General features: G+C 50.4%; 1 protein-coding gene and 1 pseudogene across 2 annotated transcripts; one reads left to right on the forward strand and one right to left on the reverse strand.

The window, feature by feature from the left end:
• Positions 1 to 1,658: 1,658 nt before the first annotated feature.
• Positions 1,659 to 3,432, forward strand: LOC124018617 (endonuclease domain-containing 1 protein-like). Its single transcript, XM_046333957.1, is given in 5 exon segments — positions 1,659 to 1,954; positions 1,957 to 2,111; positions 2,359 to 2,374; positions 2,377 to 2,514; positions 2,863 to 3,432. Coding segments are annotated over 5 exon segments (852 nt in total). The 5' UTR covers positions 1,659 to 1,815; the 3' UTR covers positions 3,267 to 3,432.
• A 128-nt stretch (positions 3,433 to 3,560) lies between these two features.
• On the reverse strand, positions 3,561 to 19,819 carry LOC124018618 (annotated as a pseudogene). Its single transcript, XR_006835647.1, has 8 exons — positions 19,681 to 19,819; positions 18,812 to 19,466; positions 17,554 to 18,545; positions 17,212 to 17,306; positions 16,853 to 17,066; positions 4,964 to 5,200; positions 4,152 to 4,490; positions 3,561 to 3,967 (listed from the first exon to the last, which is right to left on the reverse strand). The product of XR_006835647.1 is annotated as a TRPM8 channel-associated factor homolog (transcript).
• Positions 19,820 to 20,039: the final 220 nt, after the last annotated feature.

Here is a 20,039-nt window from a genome sequence, read left to right on the forward strand (position 1 = left end):
AGCAGCACCAACCCCCATTACAATGTACTGTAGTACTGTGTCTGTGAATGGAGCAACCAGACACAATATATGACAGCCAGTTACCGCTTTGAATGTAACACGGTGTGAATGATTTACATGAAATATGTTGAGACGGCACGGCCACAGCAAAGTACTTACTATACATGAGAAATCTAAGACTGCACCGTATACAGTAAATCTGAATTAACAAGTTTATAGTCAAATGATTTAAGTGTCCTCATACGGTTGTGGGAAAACCATGCCTGGTTAACTCCCTGGTTTTGATCTCTCTAATCTGATCTGCACTATTTTCCCCTCGTGCCTCTTACGGTTAGTGGACGAGCGCATGTGCCAAGTGGGTGGGACCAGACCAGGAATCTAGCCAGGTTGACCCTTACCTGGGAAACCAACATATGAGACTAGTGTTACATAACCAAGATTTAGCCATCGACTTTGACTACTTCATCAAAGCTCTACCATAAGATTGAGACCTAAAGGAGAAATGTGTCATTTAGAGGTTTGACCGGTACTGTACGTTGCAATCAATTTCTGATGTTCATTTCTCAGTTAAATAGTCAATTAATGGTACCCAAACTATCTGCACGGACTGTCTTGCACTGACCCTACACACTCAATATACCACCATATGCACATATAAAACCCTGACACATTCTCTCACACACACACACACACACACACACACACACACACACACACACACACACACACACACACACACACACACACACACACACACACACACACACACACACACACACACACACACACACACACACACACACACACACTTTTGCACAAATTTTCTGCTGCTAGCTTGCGCTTCATTTTATTCTTATTATTATCTATCCCAAATGCCTAGTCACTTAACCCTGCCTTCATGTACTTATTTATATCAAATACCTCTGTCCTCTGCACATTGATCTGGTACTTCCTGTATAAAGCTCCGTTCTTGTGTATTTGATTTTATTCCTTGTGTTAGTTAAAAAAATATATTATTATTTTTAAATTCTGCATTGTTGGGAAAGGTTCGTAAGCAAGCATTTCAGTGTAGTCAACACCAGTTGTATTCGGCGCATGTCATGAATACAATTAGATTTGTTGCTATAGGAATGGATTGTTATTGTTCATAGGGCAGACTGCTTGTGTTAAGACAGCTGCTTCCTGTATAGGAGGCATGACACCACACGGACATCATACTGATGACTAACATGAACACACACTGTACTGTATACGCCTTCCAATCACAAAACAGTATACACAAATCTCAGTGCCCAAACGCTGAGTACTGGGCTTCCTATTGAAGATCAGACGATCATGGACGGACGATCTGTCTCTGGAGAGACAGATGACCTGACAGAGCAAGTCAAGTTCTCCACGCATCAACATTCTCCTCACCACCAATGAAATACAGTGAAAATACAGCATTACAGAAGTTGCAAATAAACAGAGTACACACAGCAAACGCATAACAGCTGGTCTATGTCACATACACCCCACCTGAGAGAACCATGTACATTTTAATCTATCCAGTCCCATGTAACCTTCAAGTGTCAAGCGAGCAGAGATAGAGGAAATGAGAGTGTAACAAGTGAAAAGCAGATTAAATGACTTAAATGTAATGTAAATGTAAAAGGGGCAGTGCTGGTTAAACGGGCTACACAGGTTCAACCATTGGGCTCTGCTTCAGAGGCACAGCTTGGTGCTGGACAGGTGAGTGGACAGACACAGCTAGTCGTGACCAGAGAACACGAGGAGAAAGCAATCAGCTAGGAAGTAGGAACGCCCCATCCAATAATGTCGGTCCCGGTAGCCCTGTGTGTTCTCCTGGCTGGAACCCTGTCCCTCGTTGAGGGGGACGTGCTGGCCAACTTCGAAGACATCCCGGAGTGTGTTGAGTATTTCTACCAGGGGAAGGTACCGGGCTGGGGGGCTGCCACCCCGGCGCTGCCCGCCTGTGCCAGCGCTTCTACAACAGGTACCACTTTGCCACGCTGTACGACACCAACCACCGCATTGCTGTGTATTCAGCCTACCGCTTCCAGCCCAGCAACGGAGGAGGCAGGGAGAAGCGCTGGTTTGTGGAGCCACAGGTGGGTCATGAGAACAGGGCAGATGTGTCTGTGGCTAGAAACAGGCCTGCCACAGGACGGTCTCAACAACTCACATCCATAACTCCTATGTTGGTGACCCAAATTCAAAAACGGCAGATTGTTGCCAAAATAAATTGGGGAACATTTTTTATTAGATGCCTAAAAAGTTGAGAAAGATCAATGATATTTTAGGTTTTGAATTGATCTGAAGCTTGGGGTTGTAACAGCAGTTTACTTTCCCTCCCAGCTCGTGAACCTTACGTGGGGGCAGAGATGAAGGATGGGTACTGGCTGGGGAAAGATCACCCTGGGGTTTACCTGGGCGAGAGACAGGCACTCAATGAGGACTACACCCACTCTGGCTTCGACCGCGGCCATCTCAACCCCAATGGACACCATGCAGGTAGTCTCCTCCACAATACCGGCTCTGCTTTGAACAGATTTCATGCAACAACATTTCAATACCAATGTTGTTAGGTTTCTTAGAATTGTTTCTTAGTTCAGTGTGGACTACTGTGATGGTCGACTATTGAGCTGAAAGTTAAGTACAAGGTAAACCCAAGTTTTTATACACAACCCAGCAAACACACAACGTTGCCTCAAAGTTGACTCCAAGTGGGCCTCAACATGCCATTGCTAATCTGTAACACGAATTAATCTCATGACAAATGATTAAACCGACAGTATTTCCCTCCTCTTTCTCGCTCCTTCTTAATCTCACACGGTCACCCCCCTTCCTTTCCTCCCCAAGTCCCCAGTCGTAACGCCACCTTCACCCTGACCAACGTGGTGCCCCAGAACCCCAAGCTCAACCAGAACGCCTGGGTCCGCCACGAGTCCCAGCTCACCGACCTGTTCAAGGCCCAGTGCGCCCAGGCCTACGTGCTGGTGGGCGCCATCCCCTCCACAGACAACTGGATTGTCAAGGACAACGTCCGACGCGTCAACATCCCCGAGTACATCTGGAACGCCTACTGCTGTGTGGACAACAACGGTGAGCCTGTCCGTAGCGGTGGCGCCACCGCCCTCAACACCGAGCAGAACCGAGTGGACCAGCGCTCGCTGCTGGAGCTGAACGGTTTCCTGCAGCAGTACTCCAACGCGCCAGTAGGGGAGTTGTTTCACAACAACTGCCAGGCAGTGCCCGAGGAGTAGTTTCTCCCACTCATGGGTTTCTAATCCTTATTTGACAGTGGCAATGTGAGCTAAAACTTCAGTTCACGCATAAGTTTCAGTCTTTCAGCCAAGTCAAGTGCTTCCTACTGTGAAAATGACATCATGAACTACAGTGGATAAATAAAGAACTATGTTTGGAGAGATACATCTTTTATTATTCTTTATCTGTGCTTTCTTGGAATAAGCAAGAATAATATAATGTATATAAAAAGAGGTAGATTTCTTTAGCTTTGTATACAGTATCAAAAACACATGAGACTTCAGAATAAGCCCTTTGTGACGAGCAACTATGATTCTTACAGTAGCATTTCTACACCAGGCCAGCAAACTCATAGTCACCACTCCTTTACCTTAACCCATCACCAAACGGTACCTACCCTTCACCAGCAATCCCTGACCTGTGACCCCCAATATAAGGGGGTGACCTCCTCTATTGTTCAGTCATACTGGGCCATAGGGTGGTCGCTCCACACTGGCATGTTAGAGAGCTTTTCCTCTGTAGCGGGCTCAATGGGCCAGCCCCAGGCCTTGAAGAAGGGAGCCAGGTTCCTATTGACCGCCAGGGAGAAGGTCTCAGCATACAGGTTCATCTTTCCCTGGTTGTCATTGGGCACGTTCTGCATGGTGTGGTAGGCAGCAAACACCTTCTTGAAGGCGTCCCAGCCAAACTGGTCCTGGAGCTGGTGGGAAGGAGGACGACAAAGAGAAACTGCTTACACAAACTCAACCCGAGATAAAGTAACTTTTTTTAAGCATCTATATTTTCCTATCGGTCGTTCACAAGCACTAACTGTAGGATTTGTACACAACATACTCTGCAGCAGGGCGTACTACACAGTACACATCACTAGAATCTCCTGTCACCTGCATGTAGGTCTCCAGTGCCACCCACATGTCCCAGCTGGCCAGATTCCTGCCCCCTTTAGCGTACCCCTCGGCACGGCTCTGTCGGTTGGCCAGCGCCATGTTGGGGTGGGCCTGATCCCTTTTCACCCCCAACACCTCCTCGTGCACGTACACGGACCACAGGTTACACGTGCACTCAGTGGTGTGTGAGGGGAACTCCCAGACTCCTCTCTGTTGGTTGTGGCCCAGCTCGTGGATTGCCCCCCCACAGGCCCGAGCTGCGGGCTGCCACAGGGTTCATCAGGTCTGGGGCGGAGGAGGATTGTATCATGATAGGGTAGCCTGCATGCATGAAGCCTGTGGGTGAGGGGGGGGGGGGGGGGGGGGGAAGAGGGTCGGCTCAATGTCTGGATACTTTCAGGGCAGAGGTTGTGCAGTCCACTCCAATACACTCTTTAAAAAATTGTTCCAAAAGGGTTCTACGGCTGTACCGATAGGTAGAACCCTTTAGGGTTCTATATTGAAGCAAAAATGGTTCTACCTGGAACCAAAAGGGTTCTCCTATGAAGACAGCCGAAGAACCCTTTTTGGTTCTAGATAGAAGCTCTTTTTCTAAGAATGTAGGTCACTCTTGCTCCCTAGAAACTGTAAAGGGTCTGTCCTATCTGACTCATAATACATTTTTGAAATATTTGGGTCAACGTCTTTTCAGATAATCTCTCTTTTTCCTGTTCATATCCAGCAATTACACAATCACTGGTCCCCTACCATAGTCAATTCCAGTCAAGACAGTTTGTCCACGCTATGAAATAAAAGGGACAGACGCTGACCATGGGAGATCTGGACGTCGGCCACGAAGCGCTCCTTGCGTGGGAACTTGGCGGGGATGGAGGCCAGGTCAGCTACCCCCCTCATGATGTCATCCCAGAGAGCTGCCACCAGGTCAGGCCGATCCAGACCTCGGACTACGTCAGAGTGGACGGTTAGGATGATGTTCTCAAACTCCATCTCTGCCCAGGGGGAAGGGGCGGTCCGCAGAACGGCCCAGTCTGCAGGCGTGGTCACCCCTAGAGACAGGAGAGAGGCAAGGGTTGGAGGAAAATCCTGGATCATTTCACTGAATTTATTACTTTCACGAGGTGTTGTAACTAGGCTGTGTACCTCTTCATAATCAATCATGAAATTCATTGGCCTAGCATAGGTGAGCAACATACATTAAATGGCCTTCAAGATGACTATTACCAGACAAACATTTGGTACAGTGTGATTTCCTACCACAATGATGAGTAGCACATTGAAAATCAATTCTCATAACAGCGGGGAGTTCAGTTTTAGTAACACAGCTGCAATTACACAGTATGTGAGAGCATCGCTGTTCTAAGCATAGTGTATCTCTGTATTCTACAGGTGTTTCACACAGAACAACGGCTCTGTCATTTCCTCTTTAATCTGTGGCAGCCGTCATCAACGTACATTCAAAATGGCAACAGAGAGCAGGAAGCAACTCAATTATGAATTAGGAATACATGAATAGCAGATCAGAATACATGAATACAACTCTGGGATTGTTTTTTTTAAAGAGGTGAAAATATATATTTTGCCTGGATGAAGTCAAAGGGGGCCCAGACAGACATTGTATGTCATGTTTGTCATTTATTATCATGTCTTGTCCCTGTGCTCCCCATTCTATTCGTTTCCCTCTGCTGGTCTTATTTGGTTCTTTCCCTCTTTCTATCCCTCTCTCTCCCCCTCCCTCTCTCACTCTCTCGCTCTCTCTTCTCTCTATCGTTCCGTTCCTGCTCCCAGCTGTTCCTATTCCCCTAATCATCATTTAGTCTTCCCACACCTGTTCCCGATCCTTTCCCCTGATTAGAGTCCCTATTTATTCCTTTGTGTTCCGTTCCTGTCCCGTCGGTTCCTTGTTTAGTATTCACCATGCTGTGATTGCGTATCGCCCTGTCCTGTCGTGTTTTTGCTGTGATTGTGTATCGCCCTGTCCTGTCGTGTTTTTGCCTTCATCAGATGCTGCGTGTGAGCAGGTGTCTCTGTCAACTACGGCCTGCGCGCCTACCCGAAGCGACCTGCAGTCTGTGGCCGCTTCTCCTGTTATTCCCTCTACAGACTAGAGGATTTCTGTTATTCCCTGTTTGGACTTGAATAAACTCTGTTTCTGTTAAGTCGCTTTTGGGTCCTCTTTCACCTGCATGACAGAAGGAACCGACCAAGGAATGGACCCAGCGACTTCAGACGCTCGTTACACTGCCGTCGAGATCCAAGGAGCCATGCTCGGCAGACACGAGCAGGAATTGTCTGCTGCTCGCCATGCCGTGGAGAACCTGGCCGCTCAGGTTTCCGACCTCTCTGGACAGTTCCAGAGTCTACGTCTCGTGCCACCTGTTACTTCCTGGCCTGCCGAGCCTCCAGAACCTAGGGTTAATAACCCACCTTGCTACTCCGGGCAGCCCACTGAGTGCCGCTCCTTTCTCACGCAGTGTGAGATTGTGTTCTCTCTCCAACCCAACACATACTCTAGAGAGAGAGCTCGGGTTGCTTACGTCATTTCACTCCTTACTGGCCGGGCTCGAGAATGGGGCACAGCTATCTGGGAGGCAAGGGCTGATTGCTCTAACAAGTTCCAGAACTTTAAAGAGGAGATGATTCGGGTTTTTGACCGTTCAGTTTTTGGTGGGGAGGCTTCTAGGGCCCTGGCTTCCTTATGCCAAGGTGAACGGTCCATAACGGATTATTCTATTGAGTTTCGCACTCTTGCTGCCTCTAGTGAGTGGAACGAGCCGGCGCTGCTCGCTCGTTTTCTGGAGGGACTCCACGCAGTGGTTAAGGATGAGATTCTCTCCCGGGAGGTTCCTTCAGATGTGGACTCTTTGATTGCTCTCGCCATCCGCATAGAACGACGGGTAGATCTTCGTCACCGGGCTCGTGGAAGAGAGCTCGCATCAACGGTGTTTCCCTGCTCCGCATCGCAACCATCTCCCTCCTCTGGCTTTGAGACTGAGCCCATGCAGCTGGGAGGGATTCGCATCTCGACTAAGGAGAGGGAACGGAGGATCACCAACCGCCTGTGCCTCTATTGCGGAGTTGCTGGACATTTTGTTAATTCATGTCCAGTAAAAGCCAGAGCTCATCTGTAAGCGGAGGGCTACAGGTGAGCGCAACTACTCAAGTCTCTCCATCAAAATCCTGTACTACTTTGTCGGTCCATCTACGCTGGACCGGTTCGGTGCTACATGTAGTGCCTTGATAGACTCTGGGGCTGAGGGTTGTTTCATGGACGAAGCATGGGTTCGGAAACATGACATTCCTTTCAGAGAGTTAGAGAAGCCTACGCCCATGTTCGCCTTAGATGGTAGTCATCTTCCCAGTATCAGATTTGAGACACTACCTTTAACCCTCACAGTATCTGGTAACCACAGTGAGACTATTTCTTTTTTGATTTTCCGTTCACCGTTTACACCTGTTGTTTTGGGTCATCCCTGGCTAGTATGTCATAATCCTTCTATTAATTGGTCTAGTAATTCTATCCTATCCTGGAACGTTTCTTGTCATGTGAAGTGTTTAATGTCTGCCATCCCTCCCGTTTCTTCTGTCCCTACTTCTCAGGAGGAACCTGGCGATTTGACAGGAGTGCCGGAGGAATATCATGATCTGCGCACGGTCTTCAGTCGGTCCCGAGCCAACTCCCTTCCTCCTCACCGGTCGTATGATTGTAGTATTGATCTCCTTCCGGGGACCACTCCTCCTCGAGGTAGACTATACTCTCTGTCGGCTCCCGAACGTAAGGCTCTCGAGGATTATTTGTCTGTGTCTCTTGACGCCGGTACCATAGTGCCTTCTTCTTCTCCGGCCGGGGCGGGGTTCTTTTTGTTAAGAAGAAGGACGGTACTCTGCGCCCCTGCGTGGATTATCGAGGGCTGAATGACATAACGGTTAAGAATCGTTATCCGCTTCCCCTTATGTCATCAGCCTTCGAGATTCTGCAGGGAGCCAGGTGCTTTACTAAGTTGGACCTTCGTAACGCTTACCATCTCGTGCGCATCAGAGAGGGGGACGAGTGGAAAACGGCGTTTAACACTCCGTTAGGGCATTTTGAGTACCGGGTTCTGCCGTTCGGTCTCGCCAATGCGCCAGCTGTTTTTCAGGCATTAGTTAATGATGTTCTGAGAGACATGCTGAACATTTTTGTTTTTGTCTATCTTGACGATATCCTGATTTTTTCTCCGTCACTCGAGATTCATGTTCAGCACGTTCGACGTGTTCTACAGCGCCTTTTAGAGAATTGTCTCTACGTAAAGGCTGAGAAGTGCTCTTTTCATGTCTCCTCCGTTACTTTTCTCGGTTCCGTTATTTCCGCTGAAGGCATTCAGATGGATTCCGCTAAGGTCCAAGCTGTCAGTGATTGGCCCGTTCCAAGGTCACGTGTCGAGTTGCAGCGCTTTTTAGGTTTCGCTAATTTCTATCGGCGTTTCATTCGTAATTTCGGTCAAGTTGCTGCCCCTCTCACAGCTCTTACTTCTGTCAAGACGTGTTTTAAGTGGTCCGGTTCCGCCCAGGGAGCTTTTGATCTTCTAAAAGAACGTTTTACGTCCGCTCCTATCCTCGTTACTCCTGACGTCACTAGACAATTCATTGTCGAGGTTGACGCTTCAGAGGTAGGCGTGGGAGCCATTCTATCCCAGCGCTTCCAGTCTGACGATAAGGTTCATCCTTGCGCTTATTTTTCTCATCGCCTGTCGCCATCTGAGCGCAACTATGATGTGGGTAACCGTGAACTGCTCGCCATCCACTTAGCCCTAGGCGAATGGCGACAGTGGTTGGAGGGGGCGACCGTTCCTTTGTCGTTTGGACAGACCATAAGAACCTTGAGTACATCCGTTCTGCCAAACGACTTAATGCCCGTCAAGCTCGTTGGGCGTTGTTTTTCGCTCGTTTCGAGTTTGTGATTTCTTACCGTCCGGGTAGCAAGAACACCAAGCCTGATGCCTTATCCCGTCTGTTTAGTTCTTCTGTGGCTTCTACTGATCCCGAGGGGATTCTTCCTTATGGGCGTGTTGTCGGGTTAACAGTCTGGGGAATTGAAAGACAGGTTAAGCAAGCACTCACGCACACTGCGTCGCCGCGCGCTTGTCCTAGTAACCTCCTTTTTCGTTCCTGTTTCCACTCGTCTGGCTGTTCTTCAGTGGGCTCACTCTGCCAAGTTAGCTGGTCATCCCGGTGTTCGAGGCACTCTTGCGTCTATTCGCCAGCGCTTTTGGTGGCCGACTCAGGAGCGTGACACGCGCCGTTTCGTGGCTGCTTGTTCGGACTGCGCGCAGACTAAGTCGGGTAACTCTCCTCCTGCCGGTCGTCTCAGACCGCTCCCCATTCCTTCTCGACCATGGTCTCACATTGCCTTAGACTTCATTACCGGTCTGCCTTTGTCTGCGGGGAAGACTGTGATTCTGACGGTTGTCGATAGGTTCTCTAAGGCGGCACATTTCATTCCCCTCGCTAAACTTCCTTCCGCTAAGGAGACGGCACAAATCATTATTGAGAATGTATTCAGAATTCATGGCCTCCCGTTAGACGCCGTTTCAGACAGAGGCCCGCAATTCACGTCACAGTTTTGGAGGGAGTTCTGTCGTTTGATTGGTGCGTCCGTCAGTCTCTCTTCCGGGTTTCATCCCCAGTCTAACGGTCAAGCAGAGAGGGCCAATCAGACGATTGGTCGCATACTACGCAGCCTTTCTTTCAGAAACCCTGCGTCTTGGGCAGAACAGCTCCCCTGGGCAGAATACGCTCACAATTCGCTTCCTTCGTCTGCTACCGGGTTATCTCCGTTTCAGAGTAGTCTGGGTTACCAGCCTCCTCTGTTCTCATCCCAGCTTGCCGAGTCCAGCGTTCCCTCCGCTCAAGCGTTTGTCCAACGTTGTGAGCGCACCTGGAGGAGGGTGAGGTCTGCACTTTGCCGTTACAGGGCACAGACGGTGAGAGCCGCCAATAAACGCAGGATTAAGAGTCCAAGGTATTGTTGCGGCCAGAGAGTGTGGCTTTCCACTCGCAACCTTCCTCTTACGACAGCTTCTCGTAAGTTGACTCCGCGGTTCATTGGTCCGTTCCGTGTCTCCCAGGTCGTCAATCCTGTCGCTGTGCGACTGCTTCTTCCGCGACATCTTCGTCGCGTCCATCCTGTCTTCCATGTCTCCTGTGTTAAGCCCTTTCTTCGCACCCCCGTTCGTCTTCCCTCCCCCTCCCGTCCTTGTCGAGAGCGCACCTATTTACAAGGTACATAAGATCATGGACATGCGTTCTCGGGGACGGGGTCACCAATACTTAGTGGATTGGGAGGGTTACGGTCCTGAGGAGAGGAGTTGGGTTCCGTCTCGGGACGTGCTGGACCGTTCACTCATCGATGATTTCCTCCGTTGCCGCCAGGATTCCTCCTCGAGTGCGCCAGGAGGCGCTCGGTGAGTGGGGGGTACTGTCATGTTTGTCATTTATTATCATGTCTTGTCCCTGTGCTCCCCATTCTATTCGTTTCCCTCTGCTGGTCTTATTTGGTTCTTTCCCTGTCATGTTTGTCATTTATTGTCATGTCTTGTCCCTGTGCTCCCCATGCTATTCGTTTCCCTCTGCTGGTCTTGTTTGGTTCTATCCCTCTCTCTCCCCTCCCCTTTCACTCTCTCGCTCTCTCTTCTCTCTGTCGTTCCGTTCCTGCTCCCAGCTGTTCCTATTCCCCTAATCATCATTTAGCCTTCCCACACCTGTTCCCGATCCTTTCCCCTGATTAGACTCCCTATTTATTCCTTTGTGTTCCGTTCCTGTGCCGTCGGTTCCTTGTTTTGTATTCCATGCTGTTATTGCGTTTCGCCCTGTCCTGTCGTGTTTTTTGCCGTGATTGTGTATCACCCTGTCCTGTCGTGTTTTGTGCCTTCTTCAGACGCTGCGTGTGAGCAGGTGTCTCAGTGGACTACGGCCTGCGCCTACCCGAAGCGACCTGCAGTCTGTGGCCGCTTCTCCAGTTGTTTTCCCCTCTACTATCTAGAGGATTTCAGTTATTTGGTTTTGAGCATTAATAAACTCTGTTTCTGTTAAGTCGCGTTTGGGTCCTCCTTCACCTGCATGACAGAAGGAACCGACCAAAGAATGGACCCAGCGACTTCAGACGCTCGTTACACTGCCGTCGAGATCCAAGGAGCCATGCTCGGCAGACACGAGCAGGAATTGTCTGCTGCTCGTCATGCCGTGGAGAACCTGGCCGCTCAGGTTTCCGACCTCTCTGGACAGTTCCAGAGTCTACGTCTCGTGCCACCTGTTTCTCCCTGGCCTGCCGAGCCTCCTGAACCCAGGGTTAATAACCCACCTTGCTACTCCGGGCAGCCCACTGAGTGCCGCTCCTTTCTCACGCAGTGTGAGATTGTGTTCTCTCTCCAACCCCACACATACTCTAGAGAGAGAGCTCGGGTTGCTTTCGTCATTTCACTCCTTACTGGCCGGGCTCGAGAATGGGGCACAGCTATCTGGGAGGCAAGGGCTGATTGCTCTAACAGATTCCAGAACTTTAAGGAGGAGATGATTCGGGTTTTTGACCGTTCAGTTTTTGGTGAGGAGGCTTCTAGGGCCCTGGCTTCCTTATGCCAAGGTGAACGGTCCATAACGGATTATTCCATTGAGTTTCGCACTCTTGCTGCCTCTAGTGAGTGGAACGAGCCGGCGCTGCTCGCTCGTTTTCTGGAGGGACTCCACGCAGTGGTTAAGGATGAGATTCTCTCCCGGGAGGTTCCTTCAGATGTGGACTCCTTGATTGCTCTCGCCATCCGCATAGAACGACGGGTAGATCTTCGTCACCGGGCTCGTGGAAGAGAGCTCGCATCAACGGTGTTTCCCTGCTCCGCATCGCAACCATCTCCCTCTGGCTTTGAGACTGAGCCCATGCAGCTGGGAGGGATTCGCATCTCGAATAAGGAGAGGGAACAGAGGATCACCAACCGCCTGTGCCTCTATTGCGGAGTTGCTGGACATTTTGTTATTTCATGTCCAGTAAGAGGCCAGAGCCCATCAGTAAGCGGAGGGCTACTGGTGAGCGCTACTACTCAGGTCCCTTCATCTAGATCTTGTACTACTATGTCGGTCCATCTACGCTGGACCGGTTCGGTGCTACATGCAGTGCTTTGATTGACTCTGGGGCTGAGGGTAGTTTCATGGACGAAGCATGGGCTCGGAAACATAACATTCCTTTCAGACCGTTAGACAGGCCTACGCCCATGTTTGCCTTAGATGGTAGTCATCTTCCCAGTATCAAATTTGAGACACTACCTTTAACTCTCACAGTATCTGGTAACCACAGTGAGACTATGTCTTTTTGATTTTCCGTTCACCGTTTACACCTGTTGTTTTGGGTCACCCCTGGCTTGTATGTCATAATCCTTCTATTAATTGGTCTAGTAATTCTATCCTATCCTGGAACGTTTCTTGTCATGTGAAGTGTTTAATGTCTGCCATCCCTCCCATTTCTTCTGTCCCTACTTCTCAGGAGGAACCTGGCGATTTGACAGGAGTGCCGGAGGAATATCATGATCTGCGCACGGTCTTCAGTCGGTCCCGAGCCAACTCCCTTCCTCCTCACCGGTCGTATGATTGTAGTATTGATCTCCTTCCGGGGACCACTCCTCCTCGAGGTAGACTATACTCTCTGTCGGCTCCCGAACGTAAGGCTCTCGAGGATTATTTGTCTGTGTCTCTTGACGCCGGTACCATAGTGCCTTCTTCCTCTCCGGCCGGGGCGGGGTTCTTTTTGTTAAGAAGAAGGACGGTACTCTGCGCCCCTGCGTGGATTATCGAGGGCTGAATGACATAACGGTTAAGAATCGTTATCCGCTTCCCCTTATGTCATCAGCCTTCGAGATTCTGCAGGGAGCCAGGTGCTTTACTAAGTTGGACCTTCGTAACGCTTACCATCTCGTGCGCATCAGAGAGGGGGACGAGTGGAAAACGGCGTTTAATACTCCGTTAGGGCATTTTGAGTACCGGGTTCTGCCGTTCGGTCTCGCCAATGCGCCAGCTGTTTTTCAGGCATTAGTTAATGATGTTCTGAGAGACATGCTAAACATTTTTGTTTTTGTCTATCTTGACGATATCCTGATTTTTTCTCCGTCACTCGAGATTCATGTTCAGCACGTTCGACGTGTTCTACAGCGCCTTTTAGAGAATTGTCTCTACGTAAAGGCTGAGAAGTGCTCTTTTCATGTCTCCTCCGTTACTTTTCTCGGTTCCGTTATTTCCGCTGAAGGCATTCAGATGGATTCCGCTAAGGTCCAAGCTGTCAGTGATTGGCCCGTTCCAAGGTCACGTGTCGAGTTGCAGCGCTTCTTAGGTTTCGCTAATTTCTATCGGCGTTTCATTCGTAATTTCGGTCAAGTTGCTGCCCCTCTCACAGCTCTTACTTCTGTCAAGACGTGTTTTAAGTGGTCCGGTTCCGCCCAGGGAGCTTTTGATCTTCTAAAAGAACGTTTTACGTCCGCTCCTATCCTCGTTACTCCTGACGTCACTAGACAATTCATTGTCGAGGTTGACGCTTCAGAGGTAGGCGTGGGAGCCATTCTATCCCAGCGCTCCCAGTCTGACGATAAGGTTCATCCTTGCGCTTATTTTTCTCATCGCCTGTCCCCATCTGAGCGCAACTATGATGTGGGTAACCGTGAACTGCTCGCCATCCGCTTAGCCCTAGGCGAATGGCGACAGTGGTTGGAGGGGGCGACCGTTCCTTTTGTCGTTTGGACAGACCATAAGAACCTTGAGTACATCCGTTCTGCCAAACGACTTAATGCCCGTCAAGCTCGTTGGGCGTTGTTTTTCGCTCGTTTCGAGTTTGTGATTTCTTACCGTCCGGGTAGCAAGAACACCAAGCCTGATGCCTTATCCCGTCTGTTTAGTTCTTCTGTGGCTTCTACTGATCCCGAGGGGATTCTTCCTTATGGGCGTGTTGTCGGGTTAACAGTCTGGGGAATTGAAAGACAGGTTAAGCAAGCACTCACGCACACTGCGTCGCCGCGCGCTTGTCCTAGTAACCTCCTTTTCGTTCCTGTTTCCACTCGTCTGGCTGTTCTTCAGTGGGCTCACTCTGCCAAGTTAGCGGGTCATCCCGGTGTTCGAGGCACTCTTGCGTCTATTCGCCAGCGCTTTTGGTGGCCGACTCAGGAGCGTGACACGCGCCGTTTCGTGGCTGCCTGTTCGGACTGCGCGCAGACTAAGTCGGGTAACTCTCCTCCTGCCGGTCGTCTCAGACCGCTCCCCATTCCTTCTCGACCATGGTCTCACATTGCCTTAGACTTCATTACCGGTCTGCCTTTGTCTGCGGGGAAGACTGTGATTCTGACGGTTGTCGATAGGTTCTCTAAGGCGGCACATTTCATTCCCCTCGCTAAACTTCCTTCCGCTAAGGAGACGGCACAAATCATTATTGAGAATGTATTCAGAATTCATGGCCTCCCGTTAGACGCCGTTTCAGACAGAGGTCCGCAATTCACGTCACAGTTTTGGAGGGAGTTCTGTCGTTTGATTGGTGCGTCCGTCAGTCTCTCTTCCGGGTTTCATCCCCAGTCTAACGGTCAAGCAGAGAGGGCCAATCAGACGATTGGTCGCATACTACGCAGCCTTTCTTTCAGGAACCCTGCGTCTTGGGCAGAACAGCTCCCCTGGGCAGAATACGCTCACAATTCGCTTCCTTCGTCTGCTACCGGGTTATCTCCGTTTCAGAGTAGTCTGGGTTACCAGCCTCCTCTGTTCTCATCCCAGCTTGCCGAGTCCAGCGTTCCCTCCGCTCAAGCGTTTGTCCAACGTTGTGAGCGCACCTGGAGGAGGGTGAGGTCTGCACTTTGCCGTTACAGGGCACAGACGGTGAGAGCCGCCAATAAACGCAGGATTAAGAGTCCAAGGTATTGTTGCGGCCAGAGAGTGTGGCTTTCCACTCGCAACCTTCCTCTTACGACAGCTTCTCGTAAGTTGACTCCGCGGTTCATTGGTCCGTTCCGTGTCTCCCAGGTCGTCAATCCTGTCGCTGTGCGACTGCTTCTTCCGCGACATCTTCGTCGCGTCCATCCTGTCTTCCATGTCTCCTGTGTTAAGCCCTTTCTTCGCACCCCCGTTCGTCTTCCCTCCCCCTCCCGTCCTTGTCGAGCGCACCTATTTACAAAGTACATAAAATTATGGACATGCGTTCTCGGGACGGGGTCACCAATACCTAGTGGATTGGGAGGGTTACGGTCCTGAGGAGAGGAGTTGGGTTCCGTCTCGGGACGTGCTGGACCGTTCGCTCATCGATGATTTCCTCCGTTGCCGCCAGGATTCCTCCTCGAGTGCGCCAGGAGGCGCTCGGTGAGTGGGGGGGTACTGTCATGTTTGTCATTTATTGTCATGTCTTGTCCCTGTGCTCCCCATGCTATTCGTTTCCCTCTGCTGGTCTTGTTTGGTTCTATCCCTCTCTCTCCCCCTCCCCTTTCACTCTCTCGCTCTCTCTTCTCTCTGTCGTTCCGTTCCTGCTCCCAGCTGTTCCTATTCCCCTAATCATCATTTAGCCTTCCCACACCTGTTCCCGATCCTTTCCCCTGATTAGACTCCCTATTTATTCCTTTGTGTTCCGTTCCTGTGCCGTCGGTTCCTTGTTTTGTATTCCATGCTGTTATTGCGTTTCGCCCTGTCCTGTCGTGTTTTTTGCCGTGATTGTGTATCACCCTGTCCTGTCGTGTTTTGTGCCTTCTTCAGACGCTGCGTGTGAGCAGGTGTCTCAGTGGACTACGGCCTGCGCCTACCCGAAGCGACCTGCAGTCTGTGGCCGCTTCTCCAGTTGTTTTCCCCTCTACTATCTAGAGGATTTCAGTTATTTGGTTTTGAGCATTAATAAACTCTGTTTCTGTTAAGTCGCGTTTGGGTCCTCCTTCACCTGCATGACACTATCCCTCTCTCTCCCCCTCCCTCTCTCACTCTCTCGCTCTCTCTTCTCTCTATCGTTCCGTTCCTGCTCCCAGCTGTTCCTATTCCCCTAATCATCATTTAGTCTTCCCACACCTGTTCCCGATCCTTTCCCCTGATTAGAGTCCCTATTTATTCCTTTGTGTTCCGTTCCTGTCCCGTCGGTTCCTTGTTTAGTATTCACCATGCTGTGATTGCGTATCGCCCTGTCCTGTCGTGTTTTTGCTGTGATTGTGTATCGCCCTGTCCTGTCGTGTTTTTTGCCTTCATCAGATGCTGCGTGTGAGCAGGTGTCTCTGTCAACTACGGCCTGCGCCTACCCGAAGCGACCTGCAGTCTGTGGCCGCTTCTCCTGTTATTCCCCTCTACAGACTAGAGGATTTCTGTTATTCCCTGTTTGGACTTGAATAAACTCTGTTTCTGTTAAGTCGCTTTTGGGTCCTCTTTCACCTGCATGACATTGTAAATGAGTACATGAGGGGGCTGGATGGAGTAATGGACTTTGTGTTATCTTTTATTCACCTGGTATTTATCCAGGTTAATCTCATTGAAATACCCTTTCTGTAACACTTTCTATGAGGCAGCAATATAATAATGGCACACTTGGCGCATTATAACACTTCATATAAGCCATCATGAGTTATAACAACTCATAGCTGTAACACCCTTGTAATACATCACTTGGATGCATTATAAGACCAAAGTGTAAAATGCATCATCGAGCCCCACCTCCCTCCCTCTCCCACTCACCCACTTACCAGTCTTGTAGTAGGGGGCCGGCACAGCCCCCTGAATGATGACCTCCACCCCCTCCACCTGGGTCTTAGGAGGGGCGATGAGATAGAGGAGGCCGCCCCACAGGTTCCACACCTGCATCATCTCTGAGTCTATGGGGAAGCGCTCATGAACCACTGGCGCTCGCCTCAGCTCGTTCGAATTCCCAATGTTGTCAGTCTGACAGCCTATCTGGACCTGATGGTAACAGGGGCATCAGTCAATCAATCCACAAAGTGCTCTTGCATCAACATGTAAAGGGCTTGATCTCAAAACAAATAAAACATGATTTGATTCAATAGACTTTAGAGTGATAAGACGAAACAAAAAGCAGTATTGATACCTTCCAGCCCTGGTTGACGAGTTGTGGTGGCATGGCCATGTACGTCCTCATCCCAGGGGAAAGGAACAGACCAGTGCTGAGCCACTCCTCTCCTCCTAAGACAATGTTCAGCAGTGATTATACTCAAGCACAACTGTGTAGAATAATAGTGAGTGTATGGCTAGAAACATGTATTCCCACACTAACCAATGAGCTTGCAGAGTAGCTATGGCGAAAGATATTTTCTTGCGCCCATTTTATCTAAGCCATTACTCCTGGTGTTTCATATTGCTTCCCAAGACTAAACCATCTCCATTAGACCCATGATCCTCCATTTTAGAGTGCAAATGAGAGCTAACTGACCTGCTGTATTACAGTTGATCCTAACCCTGGCATTGGACAAGGCGGGCATCATGGGCTGGTCCTTGATCAGGTAAGGCAGTAGGGCGTCTGGGTCCTGGCACACCTTGTACACCTGTGCGCCTACACTGAGCAGCAGGTGGTCCTTGGCGCTTATCACCGGGCAGCTGTGGCACACCTGGGGGATGCCCGTCTCCTTCAGCACATCGGTGAGCATGGCCAGCACCGAGGTGTACGAGGCACAGTCGTGCGCCCGCATGTGCAGGTAATTGGCGCAGTCGCTGCCAAGCTTCTTCAAACCCGCCTCCTCATGCTCCGTCAGCGTCTCGCCCTGGGTCACGTGGCCAGCAAAGCGGCGCAGCAGGTGGCGGAAGTGAAAGCCCTCGGAGCAGGTCTGACCCGGGACTGGGGCCTTGTAGCAGCCTGCATCCAGAGTGTTCCCCATCAGGCTGAGGCCCATCTTGTTGAGGATATGGTTACCTGCGTACTCTGTCATGGTGTTGTGGCCCGGATTTGTCTGGGCCCAGTACCATGCATGGCCCCCGATCAGCAGACCCCCACCCTCGGCTACAAAGTCCTGGATTTCATCGGCCTGGGCGTCGCTGTAGGAGGTGCAGACGTAGACGCTAAGCTCCTTCCTGAAGCCGCTCTTCTCACAGGGCAGGCCCGACTTGCTCAGCAGGGTGTGGGCGGAGCCGAGCTGGGGCAGGACACCTACCAAGCCGTTACGGCCCTCGTCTAACCAGCGCACGGCATTGAGCATGAAGGGGGACATCTGCTCTCGGCCCAAGTATCCCTCGTGGGTGATCACGATGACTCGGCCCTGGCCGTAGTATGCCCCAGCCAGAAAGGCCCTGCCGTCCTTTGTGGTGCCGATGGGGAATGCGAGAGGGCCGTGTACCAGCACCTCTGAGAAAATAGCCCCGCCCTGGATATCAAACTCTGTCACGCCCTCCAGCAGGAACTCCAGGTCATCCTTGAAGTCCTTGCCTATCCTAGGTAAAGAAGAGAGTGAAAGGGTAGGTATGATTTGACAAGAGAAGTTAGACACATAAAAATAGCTCAACTAAACCATTTATTTACATTTATTTAACCAGGTGATTTCTGAAGTTAAATAAAAACCCTTCTTTGTTTTCTTCACACCTGGTTCTAGGAGGTGATGAGGCACAAAATACCACCATGTACACATTTCCGTTTTACTACAGTATCTCTATATTAATATACCACCTTCTCTTCTCTCTATGAAGTGCCCAATACTTACGCCACAGCCAGCCAGTTGGAAGGGATCTGTGGAGGCACAGGGAGAGTACCCAGCTCCCCAAGGTGCTCCGAGAAGTAGATGCCAGCCACGCTGGACACCTTGTTCCCAGGGAAACCCAGCAGGGTGTTCTGTTTGGGGTGTTCCTCCGCCCAGCTACACGCCTGACCAGCAATCAGCAGCCCGCCCCCCACCTTCAGGAACCCCACCAGCTCCTTCACCTCTGGGCCCACGCAGTACGCATCTGTCACATACACTCCTAGACCCTCGCAGAAGCCCCCCACCTTGGGTTGGAGGCTGGAGTGGCTGAGGTTGTCGGCTACGGCCTTACAGCTCTGGTGGACGCCGACGGTAGTGCTGTCACAGGAGGAGCCTGTCAGCCAGGTTAGGACATTCTCCACTAGGGTAGGAAAGGCGGTGAGGTAGCCCTCGTGGCCCAGCACCACCACCCGGCCTCGGCCGTAGAATGAGGCAGCCATTAGGACCTGGCCACAAGCGTTCATGGCCAGTGGGAAGGCTTGGTCGCCAATCAGTACTAAGTTGCTGGGTATGTTTGGCCCGTTGAGGTCCAGCTCCTTTACCCCCTCATCAGGGCAGAGTAGGCCTCCTCACGGGACATGCTGGTTTGGGTCATGGCTTAGTCAGTAGGCTGACGATCCTGTAGGTGGTGGAGGAGAAAAAAAAGTATTTTAAAAGACAGATATGTATTAAACAGTATAAGTACTGGAGGCTGACAGTCCATGTAAATGCATTTAACTCTTTAAACTGTTGCTATGACAAAACCTAGTTTCTGAACGTTACGTTGCGGTAATCTCTACAACAAAAGTATCATACATAATTCAGAACAAACGAAAGGATCTGTAAAAACCTACCTAGATACAAAGGAAAACCAACCGCTGAAGATCAGAATCAAGAGGAAAATGGAGCTCAGAGCAAGCAGAGCAGCAAGCTGTGTTACATTCCACTTAGCATACTTGGAACAGTCTGAATGAAGGGAAGAAAGAGATCCTCATATCAGCAAACCAAGTGAAAGGAAAGGGAGGGGTGTGTGTGTGTATGTGGCCAATGACTGGCAACTGTGACCTGAGCAGACAGGGTGGGGCAGGGGAAAGGGAGGCGTCTGTCAACAGTGAGTCTGTATGAATAGCTTACAGTCTACTCACCTGGGTGGAGTCCGTCAGATACCAGAAGGGTTGCCTAATATTTCTTTTTATTTGTTTTATTTATTGCA

This window comes from Oncorhynchus gorbuscha, unplaced genomic scaffold (genome assembly GCF_021184085.1).
Source record: "Oncorhynchus gorbuscha isolate QuinsamMale2020 ecotype Even-year unplaced genomic scaffold, OgorEven_v1.0 Un_scaffold_5516, whole genome shotgun sequence".
Lineage (NCBI taxonomy): Eukaryota > Metazoa > Chordata > Actinopteri > Salmoniformes > Salmonidae > Oncorhynchus > Oncorhynchus gorbuscha.